Source organism: Hipposideros armiger, unplaced genomic scaffold (assembly GCF_001890085.2).
Source record: "Hipposideros armiger isolate ML-2016 unplaced genomic scaffold, ASM189008v1 scaffold_159, whole genome shotgun sequence".
In the NCBI taxonomy this organism is placed as follows: Eukaryota; Metazoa; Chordata; class Mammalia; order Chiroptera; family Hipposideridae; genus Hipposideros; species Hipposideros armiger.
Window position 1 is genome coordinate 2,035,727 of NW_017731509.1, and position 25,868 is coordinate 2,061,594.

General features: G+C 45.3%; 1 protein-coding gene and 1 non-coding gene across 12 annotated transcripts in view; one reads left to right on the forward strand and one right to left on the reverse strand.

Moving 5' to 3' along the window:
- The window catches only part of NAV2 (neuron navigator 2), a 738,710-nt gene that overhangs the window by 198,877 nt on the left and 513,965 nt on the right, over positions 1 to 25,868 (reverse strand). For 8 of the 11 annotated variants that reach the window (XR_002125006.1, XM_019651383.1, XM_019651381.1 and 5 more), the window contains exons 5-7: positions 20,841 to 21,099; positions 16,315 to 16,383; positions 8,325 to 8,482 (exon numbers count right to left, since the gene is read on the reverse strand). Coding sequence is in view for 9 of the 11 variants with exons in the window: in XM_019651383.1 (XP_019506928.1) it covers positions 8,325 to 8,482; positions 16,315 to 16,383; positions 20,841 to 21,099 (486 nt within the window). In the remaining 2 variants the exon portion in view is untranslated. Of the gene's footprint in view, positions 1 to 669; positions 746 to 8,324; positions 8,483 to 16,314; positions 16,384 to 20,840; positions 21,100 to 25,868 lie in introns of those variants that run through there. The other 3 variants (XM_019651379.1, XM_019651380.1, XM_019651384.1) reach the window with 2 other exon arrangements.
- Positions 16,589 to 16,662, forward strand: TRNAT-UGU (transfer RNA threonine (anticodon UGU)). The gene has a single exon. It is a non-coding gene; the product is annotated as a tRNA-Thr (tRNA).

Genomic DNA, 25,868 nt, shown 5'->3' on the forward strand with positions numbered 1-25,868 from the left:
CCCCAAATGTATTTGTCTTCTCATGCTAATGAACACTGTCAAATATCTAACTTGCCCAAGAAAAATATATTTTTAAAAAGAACATTTAAATCAATGACTAAACTAAGCCCTGATTGCAAATGACACCAGGATAAAAATGACTATGAGAGCACCTAGAAACATAAATACTTTCCCCTACCAACGATCCTTGAAATTAAATTGAATTTATGTATGTGTGATGCTTTCCACATAGCAGATGGAAGCGAAAGAAATGCTGAGATCTATCATCTGAAGATCAGATAAACATCAACTAGTCATTTTCTATTCCTGACACAAGACTAATGAAATATATTTCATCTTCCTAAATGATTTATTTTCTCTCTTTTCTCTACTTATTCTTCCTATTATAGAGAGCCAGGTTGATTGTATTTTAGAGAATGGATATATATAGCAGAGCCATCAGCTCACACATTGGCTTTGAAACACATCCATATTTAGAGAAAAGCAAACATGGTTATACCCTTCTTATTCCAAGCTAAGGATGGCTTTGGCTTTAAAGGTTATTACTTTCATACATTAGAAGGATTGATGAGTCTCCTCCTCTCACAGCTCCTACGACTTACACAGTAGATCAAGAAAATGGTTTTCAAAGGTGGCCAGAGAGACTAGACCAGATGCAATTTCTTTTACCTTCATGTTTGACTTTAGTTTCATGGTAGAGGTTAAGGACAAGATCTAGGATGGAGTATGGGAAGGAAGGCACAGCGCTCAGGCTCCTCTTTATGTCGATTTACCGGGGCTCACTCTTTCTCTGAACAGGACAGCACTCGTATTCTCATAGAGTAACAACAAGCTCTTGAAGGGCTGAGTAGAGAAAGAGCCAGAAGATGACTCTCAGTCAGGGAGAAGGTGAGCTGGCTTTCTCCCTTGGAGCAAGCACCTCCTTGCATTGTATTCCCTCTGCTACCATCTCTAGAGCCTGCAAGGACACTCCCTTCTCTACGTTTCCAGATAAAACAAGGTAGCATTGAAATTTTTAAAAATAATAATAAAACAAAAGCTTCACTAAAGATTAGTGCAGCAAGAGAATGAAACCCAAAGAATATATGAAGACATAGGCAAGTAGAGTTCAGTCTACCCAGTATAAGCTGCTTGTTTTGAGAAGGAATTTACATATACATACAGCAAATTTAAATGATTTCCTGTTTATTGAGCTCCTGCTGTATGCCAGGCATTAGTCTACATTATCTTCATTCCCCAACACAACACACTAAAAAGTAGTGCTGAGAACTGAAGGGCAATTAGAAGGCAACATGTCCCTTTCGAATGAAGGTGACAAGAAGCTCTCCTAGGAGAGGGGTTCTCAACCTAGGAGAGGCTGAGAATGCCATGTCCTTGGCACAGAGGGGCAGCTATACATGTGTTCACCTCTCTGTGCTGAGGACATGACATAGTCAACCTATAGGGGTCCTATAAGAATGACAAGGCTGTAAAATGTAGACTTCCAGGCTCTCACATAGAAATCTGAATTAGAAGGACTAGGTTTGTAAAACCTCAGGATTTATGTTTTTAGCAATTACCTCAAGAGGTGCTTGTGTTAACTGTCCATTAATCATACCTCGAGAAACAAGTTTAGAATCTTGAATTTACCATCTCACCAGAGCATGAGACTTCAGACCAACAGAGACCGACCATGTTGGCCCTATTCCCTCTGAGGTCACACATGGGCAACCTGCATATACTATGTCAGAGAGGAAAAAATGTGACTGTTCAGGCATTATTTTAGAGAGGTGCCATGTGTTTGGGGACCTTTCATCTATTCAATTAGACAATGTCAATAATTTGTAACGAAAGGAAACTAGTATGAAATGCAAACTAGAAAAATGCCTTTACTGCATGAGGCATTCACTTCCACCCTCCCACTTGTGAAAGGGCACCATTAACAGACAGCAACCTAACTGACGATACACTATTTCAAAAGATCAGAACTTAGCAATGTTTTCATGCCATGGAAATGAAAGCCATGATGTCCATAAACTCCATCTATCAGGGAACAAGTTAGAGACCCTTCATGGAAATGTCTACAACCAATAGAAGTGACAAAGACAGAAAATTTGAATTGGGCTATACAAAAAATTAAAAAGAATGTTTTACATCAAACTTTCTCCCATCACTCGGGGTAGAGCAGCCTGTTGCCACTTCACAGATAAATAAACTGAAGCTCTGAGAGGTGAGGGGCTTCGCTGTTGGAATAAGATTAACAAAATCTCTTCCCGTCTGCATGAGAATTTGACCTTGGGTTAACCTTGTAACTCTGTTCCCCTGGAAACTTGATAAAGATAGAATGTCAGTTATGTTACTAAGCAACATTGCTTATGGTAAAAATGACCCTGGATAGTAAAACCCATCTGGACTGGGAAGAGTTATAATTAAAGTATAAATACCTCTTGGGGGACGCCTTCATTTGGGGCATCTCTGAGTGCTGTGACTCTACTAATCGAACCCAGTCCTTGTGGGAACCCTGGAAGTTACACACATGGAGCTGCTACATGAGATGCTGGTTCCTGAGGGGGGTATGGCTTTTAAGCTAAAGTGACTCGTGCACCTGCTCTATGCAAGTCTTGTACCCTCACACCTGAGCTGTCGCCTGAGGTGGGAGGGGGCATCATCCGGAAGGCTGTCTGGGTTGCTGGCTACACTGCTGCAAGGACCACTCCAATGGAAAAGAAACCCTGTGATTCGTGCCTATACTCTTCTGATTAGAGGAGTGACAAATGTGGCCGAGGCTGGTCTTCTGAGGGTGGTCCTGAGCAGACGCCCAAAGCCACGCTCTGGGAAATGGCAAGGCCAGAACTCAAACTCAGTGGTTTGCCTGCAAGGTAAACACTTTCTCTTTAATTTCAAGACCTTTTCTCCTGAGATAACTGTATTTTGGTCCAAGACACTGGTGTTGCTCAAACACTTTCTAGGTTTTTTTTTTCCTCCCTCCAGTGCCATGTGAGGTCCCTAAGTTTGGGACCCTAAGTTAGCTCCTAATTCATCCTGGCTGCCTTGTCTCCAGCTGGTCTAACAGTTCACTGAGTTCCATTTCCATTTGATCCTCTAGAGATGTCTTCAGATTCATAGGTACCCTCTGGTTCAAACCTCTAGGCTGGCTCTTAAGCCCTTAGACAATTGTGGCTTCTGGTTAGAGGGTCTTAGTGACTTAACAGTGGATTCCCAACTAGAGACAATTATTACCCACTCGACACTGACAGGTACCCAAGCTCTCGCAGGCCTGGAATAACAGCTCTGGGATGGCAGAGTTCTCCTGATGACTGAGGAGGCCCTACCCTATCACTGAAGTGACCTTCCACTCTACAGGACCTCCATAGGACAAGGGTTTATTAATACAGTGACCCTAGCACATGCCCTCTCAGGTCAGCACCTGGACCAAAACAGCAGGATGAGTCATTCCTGCTCAGCCGTCCCTTCTTTTTTCCATCAGCAAAAATCTGGCAACGGGAATCATCGCAAATGATATCACTTCTCTGAAGTTCTCCCCGAGCCTTCCAGGCTAAGTTCATCTCTTTCCTCACAACTTTGAGCATCTCTCTATTATAGGACAGGTGAGCTCTGTGCCTCCCCTGAGGCTGTGAGTTCCTGGAAAGCAGAGTCTGAGTCTCAATTTCTCTGTCACTACAAGAAGCCCAATGCTAGCCATAAAGAGTGAAAAAATGAACCAAAACATGAAAGAAACAAGAAAGAAACAGAGGCACCCCAACCTCTTTTCTGTATGACTCGAACCACTGAATCCCTTCCATCTAGTCTAAACTGTGCTTTTATATCAGAATCCTGGTTAATGGCAGGACATGGGCAAATTCTTTATGGTTACATCTCCCAATCTGTAACTCAGATAAATAACTTGGTTTGCCAAGCACATACTGACAAGTTTATAGAGATTCTAAATAAATGGCTCCGGTGTTGCTCAGACATGACATAGCGTTAAAGGCTGTAAAACTCTGTCTCTAGCCATGTCTGGCTCTCCTCTTCTGCTCAGGACAGGCAGGAGTGAACAAAGGGGAAAGAACTGACACAGAATGAAGACCAGGGGCAGCCGGTTAGCTCAGTTGGTTAGAGCGCAGTGCTCATAACATCAAGGTTGCCAGTTCGATCGCCACATGGGCCACGGAGTTGCCCCCTCCACAACTAGATTGAAAGAACTACTTGACTTGGAGCTGAAAGTGTGAACACACACTGTGAAAAACACACACAGTGAAAAACACACTGTTCCCCCATAAAATTAAACACACACAAAATTCGTAATATACATACTGTTTAAAAGAAAAAGAAAAATGAAGACCAGAGGAGGGACCCTACCAGAAAGTGCTCATGGGCTTACATTAGACAAGGCCAAATGGCCAGTGAAAACTGAAGAATTCATGTGCACTTCACGGTGACTTAGTGATGGACCACCTCAGGTTCACTTTACAGAAGAAGAAACTAAGGCCTGGAGAAACTAAGTGTCTGGAGGAAGGTCACGTTCGCCAGTAGAGAGCTTGACCTCAAAGCCCAGACTTTTGTAGGAAGCCAAGGCCACTGGTTGTAACTCACAGAAAAATGTCATAAAAAAGACCAGTTTTTAACAAATGATCTTGTTTGAGTTCAGCTTCTTCAAATAATTTCCCTCACTTTAAAGACAGTATTTTTTGCCCAAGAGAATGAAAATAAAAGCAGTGTCAAGTGTATAGGAAAACTAGCTGTCTCATACATTGTTGATGGAAATTATAAGTAAATTATAGATAGAAATATAAACTTTGGGGAGCAAAATTTGGAAATGTTAGAGCAACTGTAAAATGTGCATACCCTTTAATGCAGCAATTCTCCTGAAATGGTGGTATACATGCAAAAAAGACATATAAGGACATTAATCTTAATGCTATTTACAATATTAAAAAATTAGAAGCAATCTAAAAGTGGTTAAAAACAGTAAAATAAATTCATACAATGGAGTATTATGCAACTATTATAAAGAATGACCTATAAAAAGTCTGTCTTTAATTTTACTTTATTTGTAAGATTTTAAGTCATATACCTAAGTGTGGGAGAGTATATATGTATATGTATATAGCTCCTGTAGGAATTAAAACAAATTATTACTTACAAAGCATTTAGAATAGCACCTGGCAAATAGTTCACATTGAGAAAAACGTATCTCTCAAAATGTGACACTATATGCATGAAGAAATACAGAAGAATATAAATTAAGAGGTAAACAGTACCTATTTATGGGAGTTGATATTATGTACAATTCTTTTTCTTTTAACAAATTTGCTTTGTTTGAATTTCTACGTGATGATTTTCGTAATGAAAATATAATAAAGATATGCTTTCTATAAAATGAAGAAAACTGTATCATTCAAAAGAGGTCTTCCATATGCTCAGAATTCAGTCTAGGAATAAATACTGAACATGTCAAATTCATACGATGGACCAAATACTTTAGAAATGGATTAGATTTCTGGCAGCGTTAACCCATTCAGAGGATGTGAGGGAATGGGAGGAGGTCAAAACTGATAATGTCACAAATGTTGAAAAAGACAGCTATTCCTCTCTCCTGAACATCTGTGATTTTGGTCTGAAACCTCAAAGCTACTAGGAGCCAACAGAGGAAGTGAAGAGCTGCTGGGCGTCTCGGGCCATTTCTCAACAGATGTTTCACAGTGGAACCCGCTGACACGTCCCACAGGCAAGGCTGAGCCTGATTGTTGCCTGCAGGCATGAGGGGATGAAACCAAAGGCGGACGCAACCATGAGAGCAATAATGACAACAAGCAGGTTTTCCTAGAGGCTAAGGGTCTGTAGACTGCTCCAAACTGCAAAATCTGCAATCAGAGTCCTTAGGAAAATTAACAGGTTGTGCTGCTGCACAGGAACACTTTGGTTTTCACATATCAACTGTGTACTTGCTCACCTTATAGAATGAGCTGACGAGTTTTGGGTGAGTCCCCAGGCTTTTTCTCGCTATGAAATGTTACCTATGAGTCTCCTTCTGTTTCCCACCTCAGGTGATTATTTGCTATAATCAGAGCTAACTTCAGTGATGATGGTAAGTGGGGACAGGACTTGTGTCTTTGGACATGATTTTAAGAGGAATCCTTTAGCATTTCCCCACTAGTATAAAGTGCTCTGGGGTTTTAAAAAATTCCCTGTAACAATGTCCTTTCATTCCTCTTAATTCCTTTCAAAAGTTGGGGCTGAGGGTTGAAATATTTCTTTCATTTATTGACAGAATAATGAATTTCTCATTTCACTTACGGATGTGATTGCATCAATTCCCAAAAGTGGAATGCCTGGGTCAACGTGTCACAGAGAAAGGTGTATAGATTTCACCTGAGTGCAATGCCAGACCACCACACAGTCAGGGCCTGACTCACAAGAAAGCGTCCAGGAAGGACAGGGAGTGAGATTACATCACGGACCTGACGTCATCTGAAAATGATCCACACCTGAACTACCGCGCCAGTCACACTGCACTGCAGTCTCTCTCCAAGGCTTCTCAAGGGGAAGGGTGCTATCTCAGGCACCCAAGTACCTACTGTGTTGTACACACAGCTAGGTGGTTATTTCTCTTCCCTCACCACGTACCATATTTTGCATGTAAGCTGGCTACTTCATAAGCTGCAATCGAGATCAGATTCAAGGGAGACTATAGGGACCATGAAGAAAGGATGAGGAAATAGGAAAATCACACTGCCCCTTTACCTCAGATGCTCAGTTCCAACTACACCTCTCACTATTTCTGGTGTGAGCTCAGCAAGTACTTAAAATGGGGATCAGCAAAGCTTGGTTGGGTGAATTCAATGAGGCACATAGTAGGTACTCAATAAAGCTTAGCTCTTATTTATCTAAAAACCAAAAACTTTCTATATACTTTTTTTGTATACACACACATATATAATATATATTATATATACAAATGTACTGTGAAAGTTCTGAGAGATACTCATAGGATGGTTTATATTGGTATCCTTCAGGGAGCATATAAAGGAGAATTTTTATTTGATATATACTTGTACCATTTTATAAGCATGTATTATTTTGTCATTTAAACACACTTTTAAAAAGAGCACACTTGGGTATGAAATGAAGGGAGGTGAAGGGAAGGGCGGGGAGAGAAGAAAAAGAAAACCGGTCTCAAGAAGCCAAGGGCTGGATCAGAGAGTCTTGACTGGTTGAGACATCCTGGTTATAGCTTCACTGCTACTTGCACTTCCCAGTGCCTTGTCTGGGAACCCTTCTGCCATGTGTATCTGTCAACCTTACAAAAATTTCCTGCATATTTTCTCTGGTATTCTAGAGGGTGGGTGTGGGCAGTGGGGGTTCCCAGCTCCACTGAACCAAGTCATCCTGAGCTGGAGGGGTGAATGGGGGAGGTTCTAATCTCATTCACAGTAGGAGGGCTGCCCAGGCTCCGGAAGCTCTTTGGGGAGCAGAAGGCAGCTCTCCTGGGTCTCAGGGCAGAAGAGGGGCACATCTAGGACAAGCCCTCGGAAGCTTCCCACCACCAGGCAGGAAGTGCTTCCAGGAGACCTGGGCACATCCCTCCAAGCAATCCCAAACTTCGCCTGGGAGGAATGAAGGAGGGCTCTGCTTCGTACTGGAGAATCTTCTAAGCTGTCTCAGTTTCTCTCAGTTTCTTCAATGTCTCGACACAGAGGCAAGCAAGCAAGGGTTTCACTACCTTCTGTGCCAGAGCCCCCACTGGGCTGCTCACCTTTCATCTCCATCCTAAAAGCTCAGTGCTATGTAGAGTAAAAAAGTCATATCCTTTTTTGGCAAAAGTTACATCAGCAGAACACCCAGAGCAATGTTGCCTTCTCCTTATATGTAGCCAAGATCTTCATTTAGCCAACCCACATTTCTGACTTTTTTCAAAGGGTGAAAACTCTCTCGTTCCTTATTTCCCCCACATCACTTCTGATGGGTAAAAAGCTTATCAGCTCAGAAAATGCATGCCCCCGCGAAGTTTGCATTTCTGGAAAACCACCTACCACACAGAGCAAGTTCTATGAAAATGTATTTTTAAATTGCAAATGTTACAATGGCTTCTATCTGTAGTCAGGTATCTTGTGGGTCCCACCCAGACAAATAGAGCTATTCTTGCTGACAACTATGAATGTAACAGTATTTCCCCCTCTTTAGTAATGCCCCTGCTAACAAGGTTTCTGCCAGCCAGCTATGTCTGGGTGACCCACTCCCACCCCCTCCCCTACTGGCAACCCCACCCCTGACTAAACTCACCCAAAGGAACTGGATCTGCTATAAGGAAGGTGACACGAAGGACCCCAAAGAAGGTAACTCACCTTTCTCATGGCTGCTTGGTGGGGGCGGGGAGGTGACTGGTTTGGACTTGTCATAGTTGTTAAAGCTCTGGCTGCGGCGGTTGTTAGCAGTGGCCGCCCCTCCGCGTGTCTTGGCGTCGCTGCCTGCAGCGGATACCCTAGCGGTAGGACCCGGAAGCCTAAGATGCAAAAGCAACAGAGGGATAGATTCAGTCTCAGGGGGCACAGGCGTGTGTCAGAAGGAACAACTACTGCAACCATGCAGGAGGTAAAATAAATCATTCAGGACCCTGGGTCTCTGGAGGTCTGCCATCAAAGGATTTAGTGGAACCACTACAAACCACTATGCTCGTAATGACCCCAAGTCCAACAGCAAAACGGGAACAGTTTTCCACTGAGCAAAAGAGAGACATTTTGAAGAGAAAATATGTGACTATGTTTGCTGATTAAAAATACGAAGCTTACCTTCCTTTTTTTTTCTCTTGGATGAATATTTTTACTTTACAGTTGGACCAAACCATGTCATCTCTAATTCTATCAAGCGTGGAACGTAAAGGCCCATTGAGACTCTAAGCTGTTTACCCTGTGTGCGTAGCTCTTCTGGTAGGTGCTGAAAATGGTGTTTGCCATAATCCAGAGATATGAGTATCAAGAAAAAGACAATTTATAAAAATCAGAAAGGGAACTGCTACCACTCAGAAGCCAACACATCTGCAGTGAAAACTTATGGTCTGGAGGGAAACTTCTGCAGACATACATTTTCCTTTGACACCTGACAACCTGTCTCCATGGGCATTATTCTATGGTGGAAGCCCAGCTTCTCTGCACAGGTGTTGGATAAAATCATATGTTCTTTCTGTAAAACCAGCAGGAATCTGTTAGCCTAAAGACACACACACTTTCCCTTTAAATAAAACACCTCATTTTGGGTGGTTTGGGAAATGAAGTCAGCAGACTTCTCTGTAATGTGTCTAAAGATATTATGGACCCAAAGAGTTAAAGGGAGGGCCCCAGGTCAGGATTTTGGTTCAGGGACTACTAAGCAGGCTATTTCCAATCATCAAAGTTGAAAGATGAATACATTAAATAGTTAGCTATGTTTTTGCTAAAACCCACTTAGCTGTGTTTAAAAGCCTCTGGAACCCCTGCTGCCTAGCATTAGATCTAGTGATAAGTCTGAATTTTCAACTCATAAAGCTTTCAGCTTTCTCCTTCCACGCAAATCTGTAAGCACCAAAGAAGTCTGCAGTCTGGAAGCATTTTAGACATAAGCAGGCAATCACTTTCAACTTTTTCTTGTTGGCCAAGCAAGAAAGATGGTTGTAGGGTAAACAGAGAACATGAGCTGGTGTAAGAGGGTTATAAATTTGTACGGTTAAGAAGCTGGCCCAGTTCCCTGACTGGGAGCAAGGAGAGAAGGGGGGCGGGGGGAGCTCTTCCCCCCACAAGGCATCGCTTCCCACTGCACTAGAGGGGTTTGCCCCTCTGTTCATTTACTCCACAAAGACAGGTAAGAGTGGGATGCAAGACCAGCAGCACCGGTGCCTGTGTTTGGGGGGCAGATGTGGCCAGCACAACCCATCATGGAGTCCCAGAAGCAGCATCTTGCTACCTCTGGGTTCTGCTTCCAATGCTACATCCAGCAAGCCCTCCAAGTTCGTGCTGAGCTCACAGCCTATGGTAGGGCTCCTCTGGGCTGGACCTTGCAGGAGTCTTTATGCCCAGATATCCCGGGAAAAGATTTACGACCTTGTTCCAAGATGACGTCACAACAATGGTATTAAATGGCGCAGAGTAAGCCAGGTCATGGCACTCCGCTTCAGTGGGGAATCTGCAAAGGGCAGGGAAGCAACAGGCAAGGCGGAGGGAAAAGAGGCATTCCTTTCCGAGTTGCTGGGGAGTTCCCGCTGCCCTGACCTGGGGCTGAACCACGGAGTTTTCATGGCAGCACAGGGCCTTTATAGGGGCAAGAAATCAAAGCATTGGACAGGATGCGCACAACCTTGAATTAGGTAGGCAGTCCAGTCCCCTGTGAGGCAGGGTGGTATAACGGGTAGAATATGGGATTTTCCCATACACATGACATTGGGCCAGCCTTATAATCCAAGATTCATGTTTCGTCTCTGTAAATGTGGAATGATAATAATTTAACCAATGGGATAGTTGTAAACTTGAAATGGGAATTAATTTCTGGCCTGTTGTAAGTACTCATCGCATGTTGGTTCCTCCTCCCAATCCTTTCTACTGAGCACAGATTCGTAGAGGAATTGGGCATTGTCATAAAGGAAATGTGCTATGGTACCAAAAAAAGAATCAAATAAGGAAGGAAATAGATGGATCTAGATTAAAGCATCAGAACAGAGCTGGACAAAAATCATGTAAGAGTCTGAGATCAACATTTTCAGAGGCAAGATAGGCTTTGGCAGACAGACAGGACTTATCATCCTCCTAAGAAACATTCCAGAAGAAAAACTGCCTCATCCAAGTATCTGTGACTGTATACTTGGGGTACCTCTGAGCCATTGTGGACGCCACTCCCCAGAGCAAAATGTTCCTGGTCTGGGATTAACTAAGATAGCTCAGGGTTTCCCCTGGGTAGTCATAGCAGATTCCCTTCATTGAATCAGGACCTGGAGATGTTCTTTTGATGGGAGTGGCATGTCCTTCAAATCTGCCCAGTTATGCCAAGTTTCCTGAGGCATGGAGGGGTTCTTGAAGGCCTTGAGGGCAGCTGACATGGCAAATAAAAGGTGGTCGACACATACTTAGCCATCAAAAGCCACCAAGGCTCAAGCCAACTCATGTTATCCTCTACCCCCAGCCCCATTATATCCTAGGCCGGCAGCTCCCTGAACTTGACCAAATGGGAAAACTTGATGAAGACTAAGTAACTTCTTCCAAGTTTGAGGGGGAATCTGTGTCAACAATGTGCTTTAAAACATGGGTTCTGTAGTACATGGGTTTGGTCAGCTGCTTGCTCCAAAGTAAGCCTCCTATCATCCCTCTGAAATTTTCAGCAAGTCCACCTCACATACAAAGGCATGAATGAAGTGCGGTGGGTGGGAAGGAAAAAGGCTTAGCTTGGATCCAGCCACGAGGGAATCAAAACATTCTCTGAGACGGTGAGTCAATTCCCAGACTGAATTCAGACTGAATTATAAGTACAGGACTTCAAATGTAGGACGTCAAAGCCAAAGGTGACAGTGAGAACATAAGATACCTGAGCGATCAGGAGAAGGGCACTGGACTGTCTCCAAATTGAAGAGGTTTGCTACAGTCTGAATATCTGTGTTCTCCCAAAATTCCCATGTTGAAACCTAATGGCCAATGTAATGATATTAGGAGATAGAGCCTTTGGGAAGTGATTAGGTCATTACGTGGGACCTTCATGAATGACGTTAATGCCCTTATAAAAGAGCATCCAGAGAGCCAGCTTGCCCCCTCCCACCCCTTGAGCACAGTGAGAAGTCAGCAGTCTGCAGCCTGGGAAAGGGCTTTCACCAGAACCCCCATGCTGGCGCCCTGATCTCGGATTTCCAGCCTCCAGAACTGTGAACCATACCTTTCTGTTGTTTATAAGCCACTCAGTCTGTGGTATTCTGTTATGGCAGCCCAAACGGACTAAGACAAGTTTCCAGCTCAGTCTTATCCAGATCTGAAAGGGCTGATTGCTCCCCGCTGACATCTAAATGACACGCATATTAAAAAGACTATGCAAGGGTCAGAAGTCATTCCAAGAAGGAAGACGGTAATCTTTGGGGGTTGGTGGGATGAGCCAGAAAGGTTCCAAATAAAAGCGACTCCAGAGCGAGACGTGGCATGTGGAACGGGGCCTTGTGTAGAGGGCAAGAAGGGAAGAAAGTCATGGTGAGAGGAAGAGGTGTTATGCAGAGGCAAGTCTGCACAAAAGTAGAGGAAAGAAAGGACGGGTGTGCGCTGGGGCTTTGGGGACAGACGGGAGGACATGAGGCTGAAGGAGCAGGCAGGGCCCAAGCAGGGAGGACCTTACATGTCAGTGTGAATCTTGGACTTTGCTCTGCCTCCAGCAATGAGGCATTCATGAGGGAGGCTGAGAGCAAGTGCTAGGATGGGAAAGCAGTCTTGTCTAGTTTATAGTAACACAGGCCCTGGGCCTCTGGATAGCATTTTGAAGGTCATGATTATGAACATCCCTGTGCATCAGGGGGACTTCTGTCAAGCCCCAGCCTGGAAGTAGCTGCTGTCTGTACGTTAGCATCCCTCTTTGCTGAAGAGCTGGGTCTTGCTCATGTGGAACAGCTGCAGGCACCATAGCAGATGCTACCCAGGGGGCCTGCCTCACCAAAGGAAAGCAGCGAGAGGGGAGCACGGAAAGTCAACCCTGTATCCTTTACACCCCACATCGTTTATAGCCCCAGAAGGTTCCAACAGCTCCTCTGGAAGATCATTCCATGTCCAAACAGTTACAAAATGACAGAGGACACAGATGGGCTCTTTGAAACATACACATGTTGCCTTTTTAAAAAGTTACGTTTAACGGACATGGTGGAACAAAGAGGCGGAAGGAAGCAAAACCCTGCTGCTATTGGAGCCATGGTCAATTTCTCCAACATGTGCAGGGCCCAGCAGGCAGGGCAGTAAAGCTATCGTTCCTGGAACATGCCCTGCAAGTGCATCCCGGCTCCAACCGCTGTCTGTGCTGATGGGAAAAGAAAGTCGTTCTTCCCCCCCCAAACCACTTCAAAGGCTGGAAGCAAAAGATGCCCCCCCCCAGGAAGAACGGCAGCTTGTGTGCACATGCTCAGGACTGCGGGGGGCGGGGGTCATAATCAGAGATGTCTTTTGCTAGACAAGATGATTAAATGCTAAATCTCTCATCTCCATGGCATCTGCTTTTCAGCAGCTGGACCAAGAGAGCCAAACTACTAGTCCCACTGATTCTTCTCTACAAGATGGTTCATGTAAAGAGCCACTCTGTGGGACCTGCTAGAAGTGGCCTGGTGGCCCAGATCTAGAAGTGGCCTGGTGGCCCAGATCTAGAAGTGGCCCAGATCAACCCCAGACACCAACATCTGCTAGTTATGGCATACTGATTACATGCCAGGTTTTAAAGGATTGCACATGACTTTATTTAATCCACATAGCACCGTGAGACAGGACTACTCCATTTTGCCAATAAGGAAACACGAGCTCACAGAGATTAAATAATGTACCCAGGTAACACAGTAAGTGGTAAAGGTGGGCTTTCACTAGGTTTAACTGCAAAGCTGTGCTCGTGGCAGCTATGCTTCTCTGCCTCCTGCAGGTAGAATGAACTAAAATATCTGGGGCTCACCAGGGATGCAAAGAACAATAATAGTGGTCAAAGGCAGAAATTCATGAAAATCCCTCATCCCTGTACCAGCTCCCTCCATAAGTCCCTTCTCTGCATCCAGATACAGGGGTGAGGCTTTCCACCCTGCTCAGTATCCCTGGTGCCTGTCACGGTGTTTGGCTTTGGCAGGTTTGTTCAATCAGTGTTTGTGCTTGAAGAAGAGACCTATTTCCAGAGCTCTAGGAGGGGTATCCTACTCAACCAGGAGGAATGTGGCTATTTCTTTTGGCAACCAAACGTACTGCCTTTGTAGTGCCTGATCAGCTAAAGGGCTCATCAGGACTGTGCTCCAGCAAGGCAAGGGGTATTAGGCAAATAATGAAACAAAGGATATCCCTGCATTGGTTTCATCAGAGACCAAATGCATCCAAAAGACACTCTAGATGAGGGACATGGTCCTGAAAGAAAGCCAGAGCTTGCTTTGGGTCAGCTTGAAAGATCTGCCCAGCAGACCCTCGGCTCGGGTAAGGGCAGACAAGCCCTCATCCTTCCTTTCTCCTTCTCTTCCCATTGGGTCCTGACCACTGCCTCCTTCCATCATCCGGGACAGATAACAAACCATGCATGGGATGGGCATGTGCTCCCAATTAGGTATCTTCCCAGCTGGCTCTTGTTTTGTTTCTCAGAACTAGGCACATCGTGCAAACAACAGTAGAGTTCGTGTTTTCTCTGAGCTCACCCACCCTCTCCCTTCCCTTCTCGTGTATGGACATTTGCATGACACTCAAAAAACAAAAAAGGGAACCCAGTTTGCCAGGGCAGTGGGTGTCTATTCTGACTTGAGCCTCATGTTCTGTTAGGGAAAGTAGTCACCAGCATGGTGCTATGGGCTGCATGTTTATGTCTCCCCCACTCCCAATTCAGATGTTGTAACCACCTACGATGGTGTCTGGAGATGGGGCCTTTGGGAGGTAATTATGTCATGAAGGTGGAGCCCTCGTGATGGTATGAGTGCCTTATAAGAAGAAATGTGAGAGAGCTTCCTTCCCCTCTCTCTGCTCTCTACCATGTGAGGACACAGCAAGAAGACGGCCACCTGGACACCTGGAAGATGGACCTCATGGGAAGCTGACTGTGCTGGCACGCTGATCTCGGATTTCCCAGCTTCCAGAATGATGAGAAATAAATGTCTGTTAAGTCACCTAGTCTATGGTGGTTTGTTATATTAATAGCAGCCCAAACTGACTGCTATTAATATAACAGCTAAGAGAAGCAGTGAAGAATGTAGGTTCCCTCCTGACCCCCAGAACCTAGTCTGGGTGATATGCTGGCTTGTTCTACAAAAAGCAAATGGCCTGTGGCTTCTGCCCCACTCCCAGCCCTCTGCCAGGCAGAGCCTGAGTTGGCTCTCCCCATGTGCAAGCTTTTCAGAAAAGTAAACTCTTTTTAGAGAAGGCACCTAGAGCCTCACAGAGTAGGGGCAGCATACAGACATTCAGTGTGTATTTGTTCCATGAACACAGGTAGAAATGAAGTGTGGGTATCCCTTTAGCTTTAAGTGAGAAATTCAAGGAAATATAAATAGTAGTCATAATGAGAAATTTGTAATTCCGTTAGGATGCTACAATGGCAATGTGGAGCGAAAGGCTAGGAGCAATGGCTAAAATATAAGATTCAAACAGCGGCCTCAACAAACACATGAATATCAGAATTTAACAAGGAGGAGGGCGGAAGTGTACAGTCAGTCAAGTAAGGGCACTGCGGTTCGATCGCCTGGGCTCAAATCCTGGCTTTTCCACTTGCTGTGTGACCTTGCATAACTTACCAAACTTCCTGAATTTTAGTTTCCTCACCTATAGAATGGGGATAATAACATGACCTGCTGCCAGAAGACTGATGTGCGGATTAAATAAGACAATGCATTCAAACTGGTGAATAAGCATTCAATGTTAGCTGTTGATACCATTAAAATAACCGTAGATACAATGATGTAGCTGGCATTTCTCAAACCCTGGAATGGGTCCTCACAGGATGCAGTGGGCGCCAAACTTGGAGTTAAGAGAACTACTTAGTTGAGAGAACTACTAGCAAACCTAATTTTTATTTCAGGAAACTGAGGTGGTCTCGCCATGGTGCACAGAGCATCCAGAAACAACGAGATAGCTGCCTTATTGCTTTGTCTCCTCTGACCAGTTGGATTCATGCTTCAGGTCTTTGTAACTCAAGAGAAAGCCAGTCCCACATTAGTAATTTTAACAACAAAAAGCACAACACACATAAATGAGATGCAGGTGAGGTGGGATCAGGGTCAAGACAGAGCAAGGAGCCAAACTCATCATAAAACCACTACAAAAACCACCTAGACACTCACCTCTCCCTAAATCAGAATGGATTCTGATAGCCAAGCAATCAAAGGCAAAATCAGTGAAATGCAGAAACATGTGCACCTCAACCTCACTTACTTATACTCTGTCCATCCCTCCCTCCTTCCCTCGCCGCCCCCCCCACACACACACACCCACACACAATCTCTCTCTCTGTTCAACAATCTCACATTCACTCTCAAAACTCCAACACTGGGTCATTGGCCAAAGCATGTTTGGTTTTCTCAAACTGCAAACATGAAATGGGGAGAGGGACCGAAAGGAAACACAGCCAGAGCAAAGGAACAATGGGTTGGGTTGAAACCATGCTTTGCAGGACACAGAGAAGTCTAACCTAGAGATCTTTTTCTGACCCAGAGTGAAGCGGATGATTTTGCTTTGAGATGAGTCCTTGGATGATGCACTGTATTATAGGAAAGAAAAAAGTGGTAGAGATGAGTGAGGGGAGAGAAGATACATTAGATACACAAATAAACAACAGGACTCTTATGACCATGGGACTGTCCCCGGTTTTCCCTCTGCACACTTTTCCCACAATATGCACCTTTTTTTCTTGGGCTAAGTTTTCTGATTTGATAAATTTCCAATGTGAAGAAAGTTCTGGGGGTGGCCAATTAGCTCAGTTGGTTAGAGCGCGGTGCTTGTAACACCAAGGTTGCCGGTTCGATCCCCACATGGGTCACCGAGCTGTACCCTCCACAATTAGATTGAAACAACAACTTGACTTGGAGCTGATGGATCCTGGAAAAAACACACTGTTCCCCAATAAATAAAATTTAAAAAAAGAAAGAAAGAAAGTGCTATCAAAATTACCTAAAAACTTTTGTGGTTTTCTTATAAACACCAAATCTCTTTTCAGCTACCAGTCACTATAAGGCCTTCTTCCCATAAGTAGATCTGAAGCAAGGGGTCTCTGACAAGTTTACACCTTTCTAAAGGATTTAGATGCTTCTATTCCACATCCTACCAGGGTGTTTTTCATAGGAACGCCCTGAATGTCCCATAAAGTTGACCAAAACAAAGGGTATAGATGTTTGCAAGTTCAATTTATTTACCGCCTTATGAAGGGTGGAAATATTTATCTTCGTGAAGCCATGCATCCTATACCATGTTCAAAAAGGATCTGAGATGAGAAATACAATGCTGGTGTCACTAGACTTGGGGAGTGAAAGAAGAGGCAGAAGAGAATGGAGAAAAAAAATTGTGGTTTTTTTCCCCCAAACAGCTGAATATTGATAATATGTAAGGTAGACACAGAAGGAGAAGGGAGCAAGTCTTGGGAATTCTGCTCCTCTCCTGGACTCTAGGCCGGTGAGGAATTTCATGAGGCAAAACGTGGATCGAGTTCTCAGCCATCATGTAAATTAATGAGAAGGGCTGAAGTAAAGAGGTAGAAATGAGTCTCCACTTGGCCACCTTGGGAGAGTCGCTCCGCTTCCTTCGTGCCAATGTCTCGAATGTCCTTGGCCGGCTTCCACTACTCCTGTATTCACGAACACCATGGGAAAGTGGCCAGGTTTTAGCATTTACTATCCCAAGAGGTACAGTATTTCGGCATGCTCCTATCTGGCAGAGTTCTAACAGAGAACCAAAACAAACGTAGCATTTGGGGCTTGCGTCAGCTTTTCTCATTGATGCCCAAGGGTCAAAACCATTACTCTTGGGGCTTTGGTTATCAAAGTCAGAGCCTGGAGATACTAATACCATAGAACTGAGCAAGTCAGGCAACTCTACTATTCTTTTTTTTTTTTTTTAAGCTGAGCCATCCTGCCACCTGTTGGCAGCTCAGCGGCTGCTCAGCTCAGGCCAGGAATCGAACCGCTGTTGCTCAGAGCTCAAACTCTTGAGCGAGCTCTTAACCAACTGAGTCATTCGGCCGGCCCGCAACTCTACTATTCTTAAATGTATAGCCAGAGTACCAGCATGGGCTATCGGAGCCCTAGAACTGAAAATAAGATTATCCGCTGGGACGTAAAATGAGAAAACATCAGTATATCATGGATGAAGCCAGTCATCTGCAGAAGTAGCCCGATCTGGGCAAGAGAAAGGATGAGTGAGGATACAGAGCACCTCCAAAGACCAGCCTGTGTCACCCCCATTGAAGGGTCAGGGGCCATGATGGCAGGGACCACTCTGGAATAAATGAATATAAAAACCTGGCTTCAGTGAGTTTGGCTCTTCTGCAGATAAAGCATTTATTAATAGTAGGATGTTTTTTCTTACTGGGAGATGGCTGTCCTGATTGGAACATTGGGTTCTTTTAAGAAAACAAACGCCTATCATGGAAATCAATGCCTGGGGCTGGCATTGCTCAGTGCACAAGCCCAGTGCTTCTCAACACACGCGCCCTGGAACCCTATGCAGTGAGGTGCTGTGCAAAATAAGAAGAGTTCTGTGGCCAAGCCTAAGGAATGCTTTCTATGCCCTGCTTCTGATGATTCACAGTACACACGTATTCTCCCCGGCTTCCTTAAATCAATAAAACCCACCATTTACCTAACTGCTCAAGCCAGAAATCCAGGCTTTCCCTGTGATTCCTCTCTCCCTCACTCCAGGTAGTCGATTTATTCACAGTCCTGTTAGCTCATCCTCCAAAATACTCCGAATTTGTCCATCTCCATATCTGCTCCATCCCCTCGATCCCAGCCACTATCATCCAGAGGACCATGGAAGCCTCTTAACTGGGTCCCTTCCCTCTATTCTTGCTCCTCTACAGTCTTACTCTCCAGAAAGAAGCAAAGGTAACTTTAAAAAAACAACTGTAAATCAAATCAAGTCTCTCTCCTGCTCAAGGCTCTCCGATGGCTTCCTGCCACCTTTACAACGAAATACAAACTCTCTTCGCAGCGTAGCCAGCGCTCTGTGACCTGGTCTCTGAGCCACAGCACTGCTCAAGTCCAGGGCCACCAGTGACACTCTCCTCCATGTACATGATGGCAGCCCTCTCTGCTTACAGGTCACCTTTTCACTTCCCACCTCCCCTCACCCACTCAGCTCCAACCACACTAGCCTCCTTTCTGTTCCTCTAACCTGCCAAGCTTCTGTCACAGGACCTTTGTGCCAGCTGTTCCCTCTGCCTGATGTATTCTACACCGGAGCTCTGCATGGCTCACTCTGTGTCGTTCATATTTCCACTCCAGTGTCAAGTCCTCAGAGAGACCTCCTTGTCAACCCAACCTAAGTTATCGACCCAATCCCTCTGAATCCCATCATCTTATAACACCACTATCTGATATTTCTCTTCCATCTTTATTTGCTTGCTTCCTCCAGTAGAATGTAGAAAGCAGGCACCCCAGCTATCTCATTCACCCCGGCCCCCCAAGTGCCTGGCACACAAAAGGCATTCAAACACTAATGAAATACATGAATGTGTACTGGCAGATTCAAGGATCTGAGAAGACCTTCAATAACAGTTATAACAACTTCACCCAGATTATTTCCCCGTTTCCCCCTCCCCCCACAGGACCCTTCGGCTGGCCAGTTACCATCTGGGGAATAAGTACTCTGTGGAATCAGTGTGTGAAACGGTGTCCTGATCACTTAGCCATCCAGGCCCATCAGGGACCTCTGATCAGAGAACGGCTCCCACTCCGGGGGTTGGCTTTTCAGGGCAAGAGGCTGGCTGCCTGGTTATCTAGTCCTCATTGCTAGTCTGGGCATCTCTGCGAGCCCACACATTTCCATAATGTGAATTGGAATACAATTAGATAATTCATTAGAGGATCTGATTTACATCACATCCATCACTGCTGGTTTTAACAGCATCACAATTGGGAAATAGCACTTCTCATGGGAAAGAAAAACCGGTAACGTCTACAAGGTAGCTGCTTTGTTTGAACCACTTTGTGCTCTGCCCAACTACAATGGGCCACTTAGGGTATGAAAGTGCGTGAGAAGTTCTACGACTAGGAATGCTGGTGCTTCGGGGGACTGGAAAGAAAAGGCCATTCCTCTTTAGCACATATTAAATGAAACCAAGCAATTTGATCAGCGACATTGAGGTTTGACAGCTAAAGGTTTACAGCTTAAAAAACAATTATTGGGGATTTTTCTCCAGAACTTTACTATGAGTCAAAAACATTCTAGTTCCCAACCCCTTCCTTTTTCTCGTGCTATTAAAACACATGTTTCACAAGGTGATCTTTTGCAGACCGGTTTAGGAGTGCAACTATTCCCATTTTAACAGTAGATGGTAACTACGGGCGCTCTGCTTGTACAGCATTCTACGGTGAGTCCCACTGGCAAGCATCAGGCCCCCTGGGAACACCAAAAAATCGAGGACCTAATTGTGCAAAGCAGAGGACCACAGCTGACATGCTACCATCACTCTAAGGTCAGGAAAACCCAGTCACATGTAATGATAAGTGCTCCCATCAGGGGATGCCAGCACTCTCAGGGAAAGTGGCTGAAGGCCCCTTGCCATCTCACTTGGTTGTTCTTGACATTTATCTTCTGGCAAAGCAGAGCTATCTGCTGGAGGACAACTTGCCTCCAATAAGTAAAATTACTCCCACATACAACACTGAATACCCCGCTTGTAGGCAAACATGCAAAAGGAGTTTGGAGTCTATTTTAGGGGCTGTTTACTGCATACAAGTGTGTAATAGGCCAGGGTTAACGCAGGAGCAGCTAATTAGCTTTGGCTGCTGGGGATTCTGATATAAAAGTACACATCACCACCATGCACAGGAGGAGGCCTCCGCTTCAAGGCCATGCTAGTCCCTCACGAACTACCAGTCGTTCTCAACACTGTGACACTGAGAATGAGAAACACATTCAGTACAGGCTAGAACTCGGTCAGTGTGGAGGAGGACCCCTGAAAAAAACAGAATTATTATCAAGTTGGCAAGGAGCCCCCACCTGGACTGCATTTCAGCTTGTGCTTTTGACTGCTGATGCGGTGCTGGCTGGTGAGGCTGGCACGGGGCTTGGGGAGTGGCTGGCACCTGTTGCTGAGGAGTGCCAGCCTGGCACTGGAAAGGGGCCCCGGCCGCCTGGGACACGGCAGGCGGCAGCGGTGAGGAGAGGAGCTGCTTCTGGGGCTGCTGCTGCTGCTGCTTGTACCGGGAGAGGCTGAAGAAGAGGCCTAGAATGGCCTTGAGGTTTCCATTCCTGATTTCTGCAAGACAGCAAAGAGAGTCTGGTTAGAGGAGGAGTCCTTTCTCACTCCAGTTCACTGGGCTGCTTCAGCCCTCGCAGGAGTTCAGTTCCTCCAGGATATGACGGATTTCCCGAACACTTTATGTAATTGGTATCACGGTCAATTAAAATCAGGCCTAAACCACAAAGAAATTAGCTTAGTCTCCCCACTGGGATTAGAATAGATACACGAGGCAAGTTGCAACTGGATGTCTGGCGAGTGCCAGGAAGAAATTCTCGGTAAAGACACGACCAAAAAAGTAAGAGTCAGAGCAAGACTGTGCTTGCTCCAGGGGCAGAGCAAACGATCCGGGGACAGATGAGGTCCCCAGAGCCAAAGGAAAGTCACTGGTCTTCGCCGGACTCTGCCAAGTCTGTGTTCTATGCGTCAAGCCACCGGGAGTGTGCCAAGTGGCTGCTGTCCCACGCCACAATCCCTGCACTGCTGTACCCAGTCATCCTTTCCTCAAATACAAGCCTCTGTGTTTCTCTTTCCCGCTCAATAAATAATTTTAATTGGGGATGGGTTAGCAGATAGGCTATAGGACTTGCTCCCATTAAGAATTCAGGCAAAACCTCTCCTAAATTAAAAGAAATTAGAGCAGAGTGGAGTTAAGAACATTTTTATTCCAGATGGAATTTTTTAGATGTTAAAATGCACTTTCTTCAAGGCATGCATCAAGAGTTGCAGAGAAGGAATAAGGTATTTTTTCACAGGCAGGGGCTGTGAATGCAGGGGTGTTTCTCCTTGGGCAACCCCCTCATGTATGCAGTTCTTTTAAACATCAGATATTGATGGCTATGGTCTAAGCTGACCTTGAGGGTGAAGTAATAGGGCCACCCAGCATGAGGGACACAAAAGGAGGAAATTTGGGGGGTCCCTCTGCTTTGCTTAGACCCTAAACTGAGGGAGGGGTGTCAGAGGAAGGGAAACCTCACCCATGTAGACAATGCAACCCCCCAGGTTAGCCTCAGGCTGGGGAAGAGGCTGCTGATAAAAGAAAGAGTTTCCTCCACAGACCAGCTGAGGGGCAGCAGGTATGAATTGGGTCCTTTCAGACACAGGCCTCATTCCCTGCAAGCCTGCCAGCGCCCTGGGTGTGAGCTGTGGATTAGGCAGAGCTGAATTACTTCCTGTTGGAGCACTGCCTTCACCAAGCTCTGAAGAAACTGGCAATACAAGCTGCTAGGAGCCAGCCTGCACTCTCTACTTTGAGAGCTAGCAGGTTCTGACTGTGGAACAAAACTGACAGGAGCACAGCTTTGGGGAAAACCTAAGCCATGCGTTCCAGTCTGTCCTCCGCCACTTATTGGCTGTGCAACCCTGGGCAAGTCATTTAATCTCTTTGTGCCTCAATGGCAATATTGACACAGCTTGCCTCTTCACACAAGGTTGTTTTGCAGATCAAACAAGAGCACATATGTGAAAGAAACAATGCAAATAGCCCTTCACTGGTCTGGTTACTATGTGACAACTGTAGCCCCATAATCCTGTATGAGATCCCATACAGCTCCAGCTTAATGTCCTAAAAATAAGGGTTTTACTATGGTGACCTTATAATTTATCACGAAACCACAATACTAGTACTTTTGAAAGTGAAGGGGGTAAAGGCGGGGGCATTTAATTACACCTGGATGACAGGTGTAAGCCAGGACTGACCTAGACAAATCAGGATGCTTGTAAACCACTGTGCTCAATGCAGGGAGCAGAGAACTTCCAAGGAGGTGGCAAGCCCCCAGTTTCTTTGGACAGTTCAGCTTTAACACTCCCGCTCTGCTGCCTTCTCTGTCCTCGGGAAATCAAAGGAGAAGCACACACAGGTGGCTCCTGCTTCTCTTACAAGTGCTTCAGGGTCACAGAATACAAGGCTTGGATGGAATGACTCCGCAGGCTCATTTTGCTCATGGCAAAAACGAAGGGTGAAGTGACATACCCGTGGTCACCCAGCTGGACACAGTGACAGGAGGAAGGAGCAGAATCAAGAGGAGACCACCAAGAGATGTCATGCAGGTTAGGACCTAATTAAAGAACTTGGGAAAACAGATAATTTCCCCAAATCGAATTTGCAGGAAGGAGAAAGTAGAGCTAACCATGCAGCTAGATGAGATCTCTGTAAGATTTTTAGCGTCTTCTAACATTGTCAGGTTATATATACCTTATTTATAATAACAAGAGCTACTACTGATTAGTATGCATCAGGTTAAACTCTTTACATGTATGACCTCATTCAATCCCTAGAACTGGGGAAGTGAGATTATCCCTCTCTTAAGGGGAAGCAGAGGCTCAGAGAGGTTTTATGACCTCCTAAGGTAATAAATGCTGGAGTGGGATTTGAATCTAGGTTTTTCTGGCTCAAAGCCTGGTCTCCTAACACTGTGTAACTTGGCTTTCTTGGATACTCATCATGTGTGGTGAAAAGCACACCGGATGATGTTTTATTAAGCTAGCTAGTGGTCATACAAGTCTTCTTTATTCTTCAGGTATTCTTTCGTTATGGAATGTGTCAAATATCCCATAATACATTTTTTTAAAACCATGCAAGAAAATCAAAGAAGGGAGCAACCAACAAATCAGCATACCCAGGGGCTCAGAGGTTGTCCACTGAAAAAAGCTGGCATGTCTGTCCACATCACCACTCTCACAACCTACCAGCCCAGCTCAAGGTAGACCAGGAGGCAGCTTTGACACCCTCTACAGGCTGTGGTCCTTATCTCTTATCTTGTTGATAATGGTCCATTGCATTATTCCCTAAAACAGCTTTTTATTTGTCAAAGAGCACAGTGCTCCTATAAATATACTTTCTTAGGAGGCCACATTTTTTATGATCAAGATCAGTGATTTTTGGAGCCAGAAAGACCTAGGTTTGAACCTCTCTAGGCCCTTTCTTCTAGACTTCGAGTATGCACAAGATTTGCCTTCGCCGAGCCTCAGTTTTTGTCTTTAAAATGGGCAGTTGCAAGCTGCACCTTTCTCACAGGGTTCTTATTATGAGAATTGAGGAAAGATTAAATGAGAAAATGAGTGCAAAGCACCTAGGACAAGTCCTGACTCGGTACTTCCCCTTTTTGGTTCAGAAAATATCGTCCCTCTACCCGCAGCCTCCTAGCAGGGCTCTTCCCCGAAAGGGAGCCTGATAAGCTGTCTATTTTTCCTGCACATCCCTCTCTATGCCACAGTCTCAAGTGTCAAAGAGGAAATGAATCATGAATATTCTCATATGAGAGAAAACTCATTGGTGATCTTTTGGGTTTTTTTGTTTGTTTGTTTTTAAACAACTTGAGGTATAATTCCCATCCATAAAATTAAGTGTACAATGATTTTAATAGCGTTAGGAAGAGTCCTCATGCACAGCCAATTCCCAAACCATTCCCCAGGCAACCTCTACTCTGCTTTCTGTTTCTCCAGATTTGCCTGTTCTGGACATGGCATATCAGCTAGCTGGTGTCTAAACCAACATGGGAACCCTATTCTCCCTTCTCTTCCTGTGGCCGCCCCCATGTAAACTGAAGAACAAACTACACATCACAATCCAGTTTCCAAGAGATTTCAGTATTGCCTTGACTCTTCACTTCTTTGGGTTCTGACTGATCTTTGTTCCCATCGGCTGGTACTAATCTGCATAGATGCTGTAGGGAACGCTAGGCATAAAAGTAGAATACATAGGAGAGCTATTTTCTTTCACTATTATTGAAGAGAAACCTCAGGACTGGTTTCCAAAGGCACAAGCCTTGGAATAATCTAATACAAAGAACCTGCTTTGTGGGAAGAAGGGATTTAGAGCCAAAGGGAGGGCTGCCTCAGGCTGCAGACTTGCAGGATTCCTATTCAATCGCCGTAAGCCATGGTGGCTCGCCCAGCTGAGTCAGGACGATGGATTCTGTGGCATTATTCCTCCAGATGGGCCGTCTACATGAACCTACACTCACCACATAGCTTCCCACCCTACTTGTGCAGCCCTTCTGTGCACTGCTCACCATGCCTGGCAATGACTCTACCCACAAGTGGCAGTGGCTGAGGGGGCGGGAGCAGAGCCTACAGGGCCCCTCCTGGTGTGGGGCAGATCCCACATGCACTGCCAAACGCAGGTGACATGGGTGGGAGGAAATGAAAATGATCTCCGTGCTGCTTTTATACCCTTAAGGCCCAGAAATACCTCATTCTTTCTGGCTCAGGACGAAAGGAGAAACAAGCTCAGCATCTCCATCTCTGGACATCAGAGCAGCACACCCAGGTCTGAGCTCATCAAGCCAGCCACCGATTTGCCTTCCAAAGCTGACACTCCTTTCGAAAGGCACCTGGAAGGATCCTCCTGCCTGTTTCTGTAATCTGCAAGGGTGCTAACGAGCTAGTCCTTTGCTCCCACCTATTACCTATGCCCCATTCTCTGTCTAGAGTTCCCTTCCCCTTCCTTTCTGTCTGATGAGTGCCTGTGCATCCTGTGGAACCCAGGGGAAACATCACTGCCTCTGTGAAGCCCCCCATCTACCCCAGGTGAAGCTGATCGCTGCCTTTGTTTGGGCAGCACTGGATTCTGTACAGGCCATTAGCGCAGCTAATAGTTAGAATTAAGGCCAGCTTTGTACGACTGACTTGACTCTGCACCCCAGTGCCTAGTACGATGCCTGGCATATAGGATGTGCCCAGCAAACGTTTGGTGAGCTAAATAGAATACACCTGCCATACGCTTGGACCTCTAATACAGGAAGATGGGCTCAGGGCCAGGTGGCACAAACCCCAGGTGTCCTCAA